Source organism: Physeter macrocephalus, chromosome 21 (genome assembly GCF_002837175.3).
Source record: "Physeter macrocephalus isolate SW-GA chromosome 21, ASM283717v5, whole genome shotgun sequence".
Lineage (NCBI taxonomy): Eukaryota > Metazoa > Chordata > Mammalia > Artiodactyla > Physeteridae > Physeter > Physeter macrocephalus.
The window spans coordinates 84,452,296-84,466,667 of NC_041234.1; the positions used below are offsets into that span (position 1 = coordinate 84,452,296).

General features: G+C 46.6%; 1 protein-coding gene across 1 annotated transcript; it reads right to left on the reverse strand.

Annotated features, from left to right (window-relative positions):
- Positions 1-963: 963 nt before the first annotated feature.
- On the reverse strand, positions 964-1,401 carry KCNE5 (potassium voltage-gated channel subfamily E regulatory subunit 5). Its single transcript, XM_007105792.1, has one exon. It carries the CDS (start codon positions 1,399-1,401, stop codon positions 964-966), a length of 438 nt encoding a protein of 145 aa, XP_007105854.1.
- Positions 1,402-14,372: the final 12,971 nt, after the last annotated feature.

The window sequence follows — 14,372 nt, forward strand, 5'->3', positions numbered from 1 at the left end:
ATAGCAGTGGGTCTCAAGGCTGGGATCTTTGAGAAAAGAGCCTCGGGTTATTGTTTAAACGACCTTTATTACCTGCCTCTGACATTCCCCAGGTTACAGAGCAGGAGACGACTGAGCCTCATGTTCCATGGATGAAGCCGACAGCTGCCATGACAACTGAATCAATATAGGAGAAGCATTGGGAAGTATTAGGGTGATATGCCCAGCAATGGTTACCCATGGCAAAAGACGGCAGAGCTACTCAAAATTAGGCAAGTTACCTTCAGGACGACAACTGGATGCAAGAAAACCATACAGTGGGGGTAATAGGTCTTCCCCACCCTCTGAGCCCCCCTCCACCTCCAGTCCCATTAAGTCCATTCTATGCCACAGACTGGTCCTAGTGTCCCGCTAGCTCCCTGCTGAAGGAGGAGGGAGGGAAAAGATGTCTGAGTTCTCTTCATTTTCTTTGTCTCTGTCCCTAAGGCAACAGGAAGCTGGAGCTGCCCCAGCCGGCCTGGCAGTGATGGCAAGCCCGTTGGCTCTGCGGAGTGAGCAGTCCCTGGCAGCCCCCGGAACAGCTGCCAGTTAGACGGCCCAGAGTTCGCATAGACTTCATTGCTTCAATTCAATGCCAAGTGTTGGACGTGTTGGATTCAGTTCCCAGAGGGCTGGAGCGTGCTGTCAGGGCCGTCTGAAGACAAGAGAGCAGAGGCAGTTTAGTGCAGTGGGTTGTGCGGGGTCGGGGTGTGGGGGTTGGCGGGGAGCGGAGAGGAGGGAGAGGCTGGCCCGGAGGGGGTAAGGTGGTGCTTCTTCCAGGGCCTTCCAGACAAGGTCTCCTGGCCTCTCAACGTTGTCTGGGCCTCAGGTGAGGAGAGCCCTGGAAGGGGAGGCGAGGAAAAGGCGGCAAGGCAGGCGGGGCCGCGCCCAGGGATGAGCGAGCTGAGGAGGGCGCGGGCGAGCCAGCGAGCCGGGGCGGCGGCTCTAGACCCCCTCGGCGGCCCGGGCGAGGGCCGGGGCGGGCAGCCCGGCGGGGCCGAGCTGGCGGCGGTCCTCGGCGGGCGATCCGGCGGCTGTCTCAGCGTCGGCAGCGGCCGGGGCACCTCCCGGGAGCCACTCGTGCTGGGCGCAAGCCTGGGACGGCTCGTCCTTGGCCTCGACGAGCTTGCGGGAGCGGGTGTAGGCCAGGATGAGGCCTCCGGCCAGGCAGGCGTAGAAGATCATGATGAGCAGGATGTAGAGATAGGCGTCGTTGCCTTTGGCGCTGGTCACCTCGCGGCCCACGAAGGGGTCGGGCACGACCCCCATGCCCATGCTCGGGCCGGGGCCGGCGCCCAGGCCGCTGGCGTTGCCCCGGTGGTGCAGCTCGAGCAGCAGGCGGCTCAGCAGGGTCCGCAGCCGCTGGCTCTCGCTGCAGTTCATAGCTGTCGGGGAGTGACACGGCGGCTCCAGATCGCTGCTGACCTTGCCCCCGGGCCGAGCCGAGGGGCCGCGGGCGAGCGGCGGCGGCTGCACCCGGCTCCCGGGCGGGCGACGCAGTGGCTGGGGGACCCCGCCGGCCGGGCCTCCTTATCCCCTCACCCCGGCGCCTCCTCCCCTTCCCCACCACGCCCCCTCGGCCCGAGGCCGCCTCTTCCCAGGCTCCGGCTGTCTCGCCGCCCCGGGGAAAGGGGACAGCTGGTGGGGGGAGGAGAAGGGGACGAGGGAGGGGGCGAGGCCGGGAGAGGGGCGGAGGGGGCGGGGGCGCGCGGAATGCGCGGGGCCCCGGGCGGCAGAGGCTGGCAGGGCGGCTCGCTGGGGCCAAGCGTGGACCCCGGGCTGCGGAAAAGAATTCCTTCCACGTTCTGGCCACCTGCCCTGCAGGCCCAGCTTTGGCCCAGATACAGCATCTGGCCCCCACGAGGCGGGCCCTGCACCGGGGTTCCATCAGCACTCACGAAACGTGGCAGCCGAGACCGCGGGTCCACATCGCAGGGCGGGTGATTACTCCCATAGACAAGAACCCTGGCCTGTCTTTCCAGCCCTCACTGCTTCCCCTGGACCGAGGTGAGCATCTTCTTCAGAAGATGCTCAGGACAAATTTGGTGACTGAAGTGGAGTAGGACGCCCGGGGCTTCCAGAAAAGGTTTCTGATTGTATACCAGCCTCCTGGGAAGTACCCCTGCTCTGATTTCCTATCACATTTTTAGAGGGGCCTCCACATCTTAGCGTGAGTGTACCATCCATGATATGACCCTGTTTCCCGTGGGCGGCAAGCCATCTTCCCAGAAATGCAACCAAGTTGTTCCATTAAAAGGAGCAGGGACATTTCAAAGGCCCTTTGGCTACACTCCCTAGACGTCTCGGGATCTGAAAAGTGCCAGTTCTAGAGAATATGCTTACCTCCACATGCAGTTAGCCAGATACTCAGCTCTGTGCCTCTCTGGGGCTTGGGAACAGGTCTAGGCCCTGCTGACTCATGAGGCAGCCATTTTTTTCTCAGAGGGTATCTTCCTTTAGGGGAAAACAAGTCACTAAGACAGAAATAAACCCATAGTATGTCAAACTGGAAACAGACTGGGACTCACAGAGGGAAAGTGCTCAAAGGATTGATTTCTAGACAGCGAGTAGGAAAAAAAAAATGAAGCAGTGCTGGTCGGGTCGGGTTGTATATGATTGCCAAGTAAGAATAGAAGGAATGAAATGAAGCTATATGCCTTTATGTATCCCTTGCAAACCAAGGTGCCTGTTCAAGACCATTGGGTCCAGGGACCATTCAATCTTCAGGGGCCATGGGTTAGAAAAAGAAGGTTTTCTGATGCCTCTGCTTCAGTAACCCTTCAGCCCACTGTCCACTCTGGGCTGTAGCCTTCTGTGTGTTGGAGTGAGGTTGGCACCAAACTATATCCAGGGTCTCAAACGGAGCCTTGCTTAACAGCCTCTACGTACATCTTAAAGACATTCCACGTGCCCCTGACCACTGGCTCCCTCCTAATCACCTTGCCTCAATGTCCTCGCCTCAGAGGGGCTCAGGGAAGAATTGTTCAAGTGAGTCGGCGTGACTAACGACAGAGGACACAGCTAGGAAATTCTCAAAGCAGTACCAACCTAGCAACAGGACTGTCAAGCTAAAAGACTCCTCTGATCTGTTAAAACATGCCCAGAATCTCTAAGGTTTTTTTTTTTTTTTTTTTGGTTCGGGGCAGTGAGAGGAAGAAGCCCCTTCACTGTAGCATAAAAGCAATCATTTAAACGTGTACTGTACTTTCAACAGCCTTATGAGCCAGTAGATTCAAATGGTTGAGCAGCAGGCCGAGAATAATAAAGTTTGACCGTGTTCTATGTCATGACACATGACTCTTGTCACATGGCCTGCCTCCATTTCCCCACCACTCCCTTCCCTGGAACCTTCTAGAGTCCAGCGCTTTCTGCCCAAACCACTCTCTGTAAGTAAGTTCACCAGCGGCCTCCCGGCCGAATTTAAGGGTCTCTGCTCAGTTTGCATCTTTGACCTCAAGGAGGAATTTGATACCATCAACCACCCACTCCTTCCTGTCCTACCCTTGACTCTCATGGCATTGCGTTCTCAAGTTTCTCTTCTTATCTCTCTGACGCATCACTCTCTGTCTCCTTTGCTGGCTCCTCTTCTTTCCTCCTCCCATTAACTGTTGGAATTCCCAAAGGCTCAATCCTCAGCTATTCTCTCTTAACATCCATTTCCTTGGAAAGTGTCTCCTTACATGCTTTCACCTACCACCTGGCATATATTTCGCCAAATTTGAATCTCTAGCTCTGATTCTTTCTTGGTAACATCTCTCATATCCATCCGCTCCTTCCTTTCTGGTTTTATTGCCACCAGCTTAATCCAAGCTCTCGTTACCTCAGGTCAAATATGCAAACTGAGAGTCTCCTGGCAGATCACCCTTCCTACAACCCAGTCCACCCTGCTATGGCTGGAATAATCCTCTGCCAACACCACTACCATCCACTCACCCCTGTGTTCAGAGACCCAGAGTTGCTCCCCACTGATTCTTTAATGGAGCCCGGTCTTCTCTGATGGACCTGAAGTCCTCACCACCAGTAGACATCACCTTCTTCCTTTGCACTTGAAAAACAGCATATTCCTCGAGTTCCTCTCCAATACTCTGTGCCTTTCACCTTCCTCAAAATACACTCACAAAAGGAAGTCGTGCTTGATTCCCCTTATTTGTGCTCTCAGAGTCCCTACAATGCACCCCTCCCGATAGTGCCCCAATTCAGACTGCAGCATTCAGTGCAGAAAATTTGGAAAACACAGAAAAACACCAATAAGAAAAGTCAACAATAGCGCACATGTGTTGCACACGGACACACACACACACACACACACACACAGGCACTATACATTGTTTTGTAGCCTATTTTTTCACTTAACAAGATACTGGGAATTTTTCCCCATGTCAATTACTAGTTTTTACAACATCATTTTATTACCTATACAGTGATTCCAGACTATGGATCTGCTGTTATGTATTTAAATTAGCTCTTATTGTAAGATTTCTGATTAATGTCCAGGTTCTCGCTATTAAAGATAATGTTTTAATGAACACATACAAGGCCAGTTCTAATTCCATTAAAAGAAATAATTACCAGCGAGAAAGCAAATTAGAAATTTACAGAAGACCAGCATAGGGGGCAAGAGATGCATAGAAGGGGGTGGAAACAGGAATGGAGACTAGTCATAAAATTTAAAAAGGCCCAACCCTCAGAAAAAACAACAGGTGTGTGTGTGGGAGACTCTGGCTTTCTTTTCACTCAAGGAGCTGCTGGACATCCCTTCAATCCCAGCCCTGAATGGCTGAGATGCCAACCCCCTTTTCCTCCCCACACTTAATGAAAGTCCGAATCCATCAGACAAGGACTGAGTCTCGTTCCTCCCCAGACTTCCAGCCCCTCTACACCTGTCCCATACCTGCCCCATAATCATCTGTGGATCTATTGTCCAGAACTCACTTATTTCCTGAACGGTAATCAAGTGTGTTGACAAAGGGAAGTAATTTATAATCATGTATTTAGACTTTCAAAAAAGTCTTGGAAAAGGTTCTGTTCCATGCCAAGGTTGTTTTAAAAGTACAATTGAGGCGCCATGGGCTAGGAAATGCTTTCACCATTCCTTGAGACTGTGAATGCTTTCTGCCAATAGTGCAGCTCCATGGAAGTTGGTTGAATTGAACTGAGTTGAGTTTGGCTAGTTGCCAAAGGACGGGCACAGATGGTAAGCACTGTTGGAGTCCAGGAGGTTGGCAAAGCCACAATGGGCTCTGAGGGAGGGGAGGAAAAAAGTCTTCGTGAAGCACCAACTACAGACCCAGAAAGAATCACTCATTCATTCATTCATTTATTCAACAAATACTGGTTGCATGTTACACTGTGCAAGGCACTGTGCTGGGTCCTAGAGACACATCAGTGAACAAGTCACACTGGTGAACTGTCTGTGGCTTTGATGGCTTACAGCCACTTCTTTGTGAACTGGGGGAAAGCAGGGAGTGCCAAGATCTGGAGTGGAATGAGCAGCGGGCATGAAATCCAGCGAGAATTCTGATTTGGAGAGAATTTTGACTCTGGACCCAAGTACTAGAGTCCAAAGCCTTGTTCGAAAAAGGAAGATCCCTCTTTATTCAAAAGAGGGAGGAGAATAAATGGGACAGTTCCTGGGTCCAACTGGGGCTTCTCAGTTGCTTCATGGGACTATATGCTATATTTGGGGTGAGGGGACTGGGGTGTGATAAAGATCGATATTTATGGGTTCGAATGGACCCCAGGGGCTTCGAGTGCCTACCTTAAAGATTTCTTGGGGGTCTTGGTGGGCTTGTGCTGGGGTCACCCTATATCAGGCCACATACTGGAGCATTAAATATAGTCCCTGATCTCATGTATCAAATGCCTAGCATGTGCTATTAATTAACCTTACATCAACCCTATGAGGTGGGTAGGGTTGATATTAAAACTATTTAACAGGGACTTCCCTGGTGGCGCAGTGGTTAAGAATCTGCCTGCCAGGTCAGGGGACATGGGTTCGAGCCCTGGTGCAGGAAGATCTCACATGCTGCAGAGCAACTAAGCCCGTGCGCCACAACTACTGAGCCCGTGTGCCACAACTACTGAGCCCGCGTGCTGCAGCTACTGAAGCCCACGTGCCTAGAGCCCATGCTCCGCAACAAGAGAAGCCACCGCAGTGAGAAGCCCGTGCACCGCATCGAAGAGTAGCCCCCGCTCGCCGCAACTAGGGAAAGCCCGCGTGCTGCAACGAAGACCCAACGCAGCCAAAAATAAATAAATTAATCAATTAATTTTAAAAAAAATCTATCTAACAGCCCTATGTCTTGGATACTGACCAATCAGGATGAACTAGCAAACAATCAGAATGGATGCTGGCTGTAAACACCCAGTATAGCCTTACAGAGGCACAACATCATGGGGCAAAGAGGTAGGAGAGGGGCACAGACCAAATAGCTTCCCGCTTCCCAGAAGATGAAACCAAGATCTCATCTCCTTGGACTTCAGAGCTGTCCCAGGTCTTTCTGAACCCCCTTCCTCCCTGTGGATGCCTCCACTGCTCCCTGTGTTCATAGCAGGTACGTGAAAAGATCCCTCGCCTGCTGACTCCTCTAAACCAATGATATCTACTGCAGCTGCCCCTTTCTCCCAGCAATTTTCTAAGGATGCCACTTGTTGGCTCAAAATTCTTGAATGTGCCCCATCAGATTGACAAATTATCACCTTAGTGTGGACTTCAAGACTCTCTGTGCTCTGGCTTGAAGACGCCTTCCAATCATCCTTGCAGCAATAACTACCCACATGTCTCCAATACCAGAAACCTTTTCTTTTTTTTTTTTTACAAATTATTTTTTATTCAGATATAATTGACATGTAACACTGTGTAAATTTGAGGTGTCAAATATGTTGATTTGGTACATGTGTATTGCAATATGATTACCACCATAGCGTTAGCTAATGCCTATATCACTTCACATAATGATCATTTCTTTTTTGTAGGGACAACTTTTAAGACACTCTTTCAACTAGATGAAATCTCACTGTCCTTAGCAACTCGACAGCACAGGATAACAGTGATATGTGTGCTTGTCAGATGGCCCCGACAATCCTTTTGAGGGAAAGGGCTGTATTCTTCCTCTTCGTATTCCTCACCTAGCCTGGAACAGTGCCTGGCATTATAGTAGGTGATCAGGAAATATTTACCTGGGTTTGAGGTCTGCCTTCCTCCAACAAAGGCTTTTAAGTTTGAAAAAAAATTCGGCTCCATTCAGGATATGGAACTTTGTGGATACATTTTTTTCCAAAAATGTATGCAAATTTCAAACATTATTAACAATAAGCAGAGTTGAAAGAATTTTCCAGTGGTGCCTTGTTACTAGCCAGATTCTACCGCTAATGTTTTCGGATACTGGCTTTATCCATCCCTCACCTATCCATCTGTCTGTCTATCCAGTGTCTTTTCTTTTTGAAGTTGCAGACATCAGTACACTTCACCCCTAAGCACCTTCCACATACCCATCCTTAACTAGAGTTCAATATTTGTTTATTATTCTTTTGTTTTCCTTTTGCAGTAACATATATGTTCGATGAAATACACAAACATTAATTGTATATTTGCTGAGTTTTGACAAATGTAACTGCATAACTTAGCCCCCTACTAAGATGTAGAACATTACCACCACTGAAGAAAGTTTCCTCTTGCCCCTTCCCAGGCAATCCCCTCCCTTCACCCCTAGAGGCAACCACTGCTTTGATTTTTTTCCATCATTGATTACTTTTGCCTGTTACAGAACTTCATATAGAGGAAATCATATAGTATGAAGTCTTTTGTATAAGACTTCTTTTACCCAGCCTGATGTTTTTGAGAATCATCCGCGTTGTCGCATGTACCTGTAGTTTGTTCCTTTTTACTGCTGAGTAGTACTCCATTGTATGACAATACCACAGTTTGTTTATTGATTATCCATTTATCCATTATCCATTCTCCTACTGATGGACACTTGGGTTGTTTCCAGTTTCTGTCTATTAAAAGTAAAGTTGCTATGAATGTTCTCAAACAAATCTTTTTGTAAACATATGTTTTCCTTTTCTTGGGTAAATATCTAGGAGGAGAAATGCTGGGTCACAGGGAAGATGTAGTTTAGTTTTATAAGAAACTGCCAGACCTTTTCCCAAAGTGGTTGTATTTTTCTATACTCCCACCAGTAATGTGTGAGGATCCCAATTGTTTGTGGTTACTTTTGCAGCTCTTTGCTTCAATCGCACACTTAACTTTGTCTTGTACACATGACATGCGTTTACTCTTATGATAGGGCCAACCCTGATTGTTTGTGGTTTATTACTTAAAGCTCCCCCCCATTTTCCTGACTACTAAATGTATAGCCAAACTCTAGATGGAGTTGCTAAAATGTGAATCAACTCTATGAGATAAGGGCTCTTCCTGAAAGCTTACGTGTGCCGAGCATTGTGTTAAGCACTTTATATGCATTATCTCACTTAAGCCTTACAGGAACCCCATTATACAGATGAGGAAACTGAGGCCCAGAGAGGTTAACTTGCTCAAAGTCACATAGCTTGTAGGTGGCCGAGACTTGAACCAGAGTCCGTAATCTATTACCATCATGCTATAATGCTGCTGCCTAAGGTCCTTTGTCCAGAGGCTAGCGGGAAAAAAAAAAAAAAAGAGAGAGAGAGCTTCTGTGTTCCCTCATCTAACCCCCTTATTTTTCAGCTGAGGATACGAAGGTCCAGAGAGGAGAAAGGACTTGCCTGAAGTCCCCTATTAGTTAATGGCAGAGCCATCAGAATCCAAGTCTCCTGCCTCCCAGTCAGGAAATCTTTCCACTCCAGTGCACAGCCTCCTTCAATGCTTTGGGCAATTTGGATTTTATTTCTAGCTTTTTAGCGTATGACGAGAGTCTGAAAACCACTTTGAGATCTTTGAAAGAGGCGCGCGAATCTAAGAGGGTGGAGTAAGGTCAACCTTCCCTTTGGGGCCAAAACATAAGGTCATAAATTAAATTGTCAAATTTGTGCCAATTCATACCTAAACGTTATCATGAAAAATGTCTCTCCCGCCCACTCAATCTTCTCTGGAAAACAATGTGAAGACTTGGGGTATTCCGTGGGAAAGGAATGGGAAAGGAAGAAGCCAAGAGGGCACTTTTCTCTTGGACTCCCACATCGCCATCTGGTGGAAGCCTTGCGTTTTTGTTTTTCTTCGTTTTTCTGCTCACACGTTTGTTGCTCTTTTCTGTGCCATGCCCTGCGTTAGGAGCCGGGGATCCAGATGAGACTTACTTCCCGACGTAATGGAGCTAAAACTCTAGGGGGCGGGGGAGCTACCCAGACCCTTACAACGCCATGTGGTCAAGGCCCTATTCGAGGCAAATAAGACAAACCTGCATTCTCATTCTGGCTTGGCTACCTAGCAGCTGTGTTACCTTGAGCAACATCACTTAACTTCTCTGTGTTCCGGTTTCCTCTTCTGTAAAATGGAAATAATAATAGAAAGCGCTCACTGTAGGATTTTGTGGCAAGGACTGACTAAGATAATGCTGGGAAAGCACTTAGCATAGTGCCTTGAACATATTAAATGTTCAAAAATGTCAGCCGTGGTTACTTCATTAATAACAATAAGCGTACGGTGCTGTGCGGCCCAGAAGAGATGCATGTAACTCAACCTTGGAGAGCCCAGAGAAGACGTCCCCGCGATGTGACATCTGAGATGTTTTGAATAGGAAGTAGCCATTTGGACCCTTTCTCCACGTGGAAAGCAATATCCGCAACGTGTGAATGAGGAAAACAACAGCGTTCACCTCCCCTCACCCCTGCCTCACGAGGGATGGCACAGCATCCTTGCCTCGGGGGTGCCAGGGGTTTCAGTGAGGGTCTCTGAGGTGGAAGAAGATGTGGGAACATTTAGGAATTATTGGAATCGGGACCCAGACCGAGTGAGAAATTGGTTCCCACAGTGGGTAGGCAAAGCTTGACTTGGAATCAGATGCTAAGAGAAAAATCAAGACCAGTTGTGTCAACTACCAAGTGTTTGTTTTAATTTTGAGTTTGTTTGGGGGCAATAATGCTTCAGTGGCTCTTTATTCATCCAACATTATGTTCAATAGGCATGATGGAGCCTGCTCATTTCCCACTGCCTCAAAACATGAATAATTCTGGGCCCCTCAGCTGCTCTCGAAATTTTGCCTGGCACACACCATGACCACATCTGATTCTGTTCATACTGTTTTTCCCTGCCAACGCTTAACCCTTCCACATTGTCCAAGTTTTACTCATCCTTCAAGGTCTAGACTTTCTCATTTGTTCATTCATTCATGAAATATTTTCCTTTTTTTAATTAAGGTATAATTGACCTATAACATTAACTAGTTATAAGTGTACAACATAATGCTTCGATATTTGTATATATTGTGAAATGATCACCACAATAAGGCTAATTAACATCCGTCACCATACAGAGTTACAAATTTTTTTCTTGTGATGAGAACTTTTAAGATCTACTCCCTTAGCAACTTACAAATATGCAGTAGTGTTATTAACTATAGTCACCATGCTGTACATTACATGCCCAGGGCTTATTTATTTTATAACTGGAAGTTTGTACTTTTGACCCCTTTCACCCTTTTCTCCCACACACCTCCCAGCAACTACCAATGTTTTCTGTATCTATGAGCTTGTTTGTTTTTTTTTATGTGAGATTCCACATATAAGTGAGATCATGCGGTATTTGTCTTTCTCTGACTTATTTCACCTATTCCATTGTATATATACACCACGTTTTCTTTATTCATTCATCCATTAATGGACATTTAGGTTGTTTCCATATATTGGTTATTGTAAATTATACTGCAGTGAACATGGGAATGCATATATCTTTTCAAGTCAATGTTTTCATTTTCTTCAGATAAACACCCAGAAGTGGAACTGCTTGATCACATGGTGGTTCTATTTTTAATTTTTTGAGGAACCCCCATACTGTTTTCCACAGTGGCTGCACCAATTAACATTCCCACCCAACAGTGCATGAGGGTTCCCTTTTCTCCACACCCTCTCCAGCACTTGTTATTTCTTGTCTTCTTGATAATAGCCATCCTAACAGGTGTGAGGTAGTAGCTCATTGTGGTTTTGACTTGCATGAAATATTTTCTGAGAATGTACTAGGTGCCAGGCACAGTGGCAGGCGCTAGAGATATAGCAGTGAACAAGACAGACACAATCTGTCTACCTTCTCAGAGCTGACAGTCTGTCTGAAACTACAGACATGAAAACAAAGCACTGTGACCATGTGTTACTAGGGCTTTCTCAGACGAGGGATATATCTAGAATAGTGCTTTCCAATTGTTTTCACCACATAGCACACATAGATAACATATCTGACCCACTAGGATAAATGGATAAGAAAGCAGCCTGCCAGGGAGCTCTGGCCACTCCAAGGGCAGAGGGCATCAATACCTCAGGCACACCTAGCATCTCTGGGAGATCTCTGGTTGGGAATCTCAATCTATGGCCCATGGCATTGCTGTTGCTCTCACCCCACTTTGTCCTTGCAGCCTGATGGGCACAGAAGGGATGCTGCTGCAGATGAGTACACACTCTTTGTTATTAGCTAGAAGTTGGTAAGAGTCACTCTTGCCTCTTCAGCATTAGGCTCGGACTGGAGGCTCCAAGGAAGCCTTCCCAGACAACTGAAGCCTAAAAGGATCTCTGTCTTTTCCAAATTCCTACGTATTTAGAGTCTTAAGCTCACAGTTCAGCTTCTAATTCACCCCCATAGTCTGACATTGTATGCTGAGAGCATAAGGCCATCTTTTGTCTCCTCTATAGCAATACTACACATGAGGGGGCTCAGAAGTACTTCTTAAGTGTCATGTTTCAAGACAAAAGAAATCCTATTGGAACTTAAGAGGGCCTTCACATGGAAATGGCTTTGCTATCTAAGAAAAGTTCAGTGCCCAAGCCATCTTTTAAACCTTCAGAGAGAAAATCCCAAAGCTGTAAGAGAATGAGGTCATCCAGCTCCAGGCCAGTGTGGAGTTTTTCTTCTCTGAGCACAACCAAAGGCCAAGCAAGATATCCCACAACCCCACGAGATGGGGTCGAGAGAGCTTTTGTTTATATCATGAGCAAAAGGGAAGAATTCACAAGCAAAGAGAGCCAAAGGGGCGTCTTGCAGAGAAAACAAAGACTCCTGCTGAAATGAAACAGAAGAGTCCACATCCTTTCCTTCACAGGGACTCCCTGAGAAAGGTTAATTCTCTCACCATCAAGAATCCTGATGGCTAATGAAATGCAGATCCAGTTTAGAAATGACGCAACCTCCAGGAAGGCTGGGGGGCAAATCTGACAAATTTTAACTCATCTCTGTGCATTGCTTGCTCAAATAGTTCGTGATTCAGTCACTAGGCAGGAAACCTTCCTGATTTCCCTCTCTGGCCCCGTCTCTCTCCCACTCTTGGGGAGCTACATTGTTACTTTCCTATACTGATGCATACAATTCACCATCCCAAACTGAACGTGGGCATTGGAATGCCTTATCCTAAGGAATGTCAAAGATACAGCTAAGGTAGTGCTGTTGACCATAAAGAAGAAAATATGTGTGGACATGTCTGTAATATATACATATGTATACATATATATACATATATATGTATATATATATATATATACATATATATGTGTATATATATATACATATATATGTATATATATGAATTGGAATTGGTTCACAAGTCCCAGAATCTGCAGTTGGCAAGATAGAGACCCAGGAAGAACTAATATTTTAGTTAGAGTCCAAAGGCAAGGAAAAACTAATGTCCCAGCTCAGAGACAGTCAAGCAGGAGTTTCCCCTTACTTGAGGGAGGGTCAGCCTTTTTGTCTTCAACTGATTGGATGAGAACCACCCACATTAGGGAGGGCAATCTGCTTTACTCAGTCTACCTAGTTAATCTCATCGAAAATAACCTCACAGAAGCACCCAGAATAATGTTTGGCCAAATATCTGGGTACCTGGTGGCCCAGTGAGGTTGACACATAAAATTAACCATCACAGGCTTCAATCTCCCCATCTGTAGGACAAAGGTAATAATAGTACTTATCAGGTTACTGAGAAGAACGCTTCTGATCTTATGAGTGAATGAAAAGAAAAGTTCACGAAAATAGAGTGCCCTTATGGTATCTCAAAAAATGCTATCATTGTTGTTGTTTTTATCGAAAGCACTTACAGTTAGGGACTAAGCTCCAGACAGAGGAAGATGGAGGCGCTGGGGAGGGCAGAGAGGCAGGGCTGGCTTCATGCCCGTGTGACCCGAGTAGTCACACACTTAGAAAGGCCCTGTGCTTCTTTAATGCACTGCTGTTGCTGTGTCAAAATGCTTAATAACTGTTTCACAAGGGCCCTGCATTTCCATTTTGCACTGGACCTCGCGAATTATGTAGCTGGTCCTGGAGTGAGAAATAGGGAATCTTTTAAAAATGCCCAGAGATCATGGTAAGCTGGAGCTAACTGGGCTCTGCCACATCATAAGTTCCCCTCCCTTTGCTGCGGAATTCTGCAGGCATGAAAACTGCCACAAGATATTCATTTTTAATGACTTGTTATGGGCTTCTTAGCAATATATCTTTGGGTATTAAGGTGTGGAGTCAGAGACTTAAAATGATTGATGTCTTTGCTCGACACAAAGGGTCTCCCACACTTACCCAGTGCCAGATATCCACTTGGGAAATTTATGGGAGCTCTCAGCAGCCTAAGCGGCCATCAGATATTAATCAAAAATATGTAATAACTAATATATACTTAAAGAATTGAGGAAAATTAATATTCAAGGGAAGCATTCAGAGACCCATAAAAATAACAAATGCTAAAGAGACTCAGTAAAGGTTGGCGGGTTCAGAACTCAGCGTGCTCTTACACTTGCTTGGAGATTCTGCATTTGCTGTCTGGTCTTCAGATGCTTAGACGGCAGGAAGGGGGGCTTAGTGCTTATTGCATTGGATCTGGACTCCTACTAATGGAAGGAGCGAACGTCTACTTCAGGACACTGCCTTTCTACCTCAACACCCCCCCCCTTTCCTCTGTACCTCTTTCTTATAGCATCAAGCACACCCAATCTGCAGCTAATTCTTTACGAGATTCTCTTTTGGCAGCCCCTCGAGGACAGACTGTGTCTTATCTCTCTTTATATTTTCAACACCTAGGACAGTGGCTTGCATGAAGTATTAGATTGAACCACATGATATTTCTACTCTTGTAGGTCAAAAATGGGCAAATAGCAATTTTCCATGGCTCAACTTTAAAAAAATGATAAATCAAATACACAGCAAGGTCCTACTGTATAGCACAGGGAACTATATTCAATATCAT

Excerpts from the sequence above, each read along its gene's own strand:
- KCNE5 (XM_007105792.1), bottom strand. The coding sequence starts at position 1,401 with ATGAACTGCAGCGAGAGCCAGCGGCTGCGGACCCTGCTGAGCCGCCTG.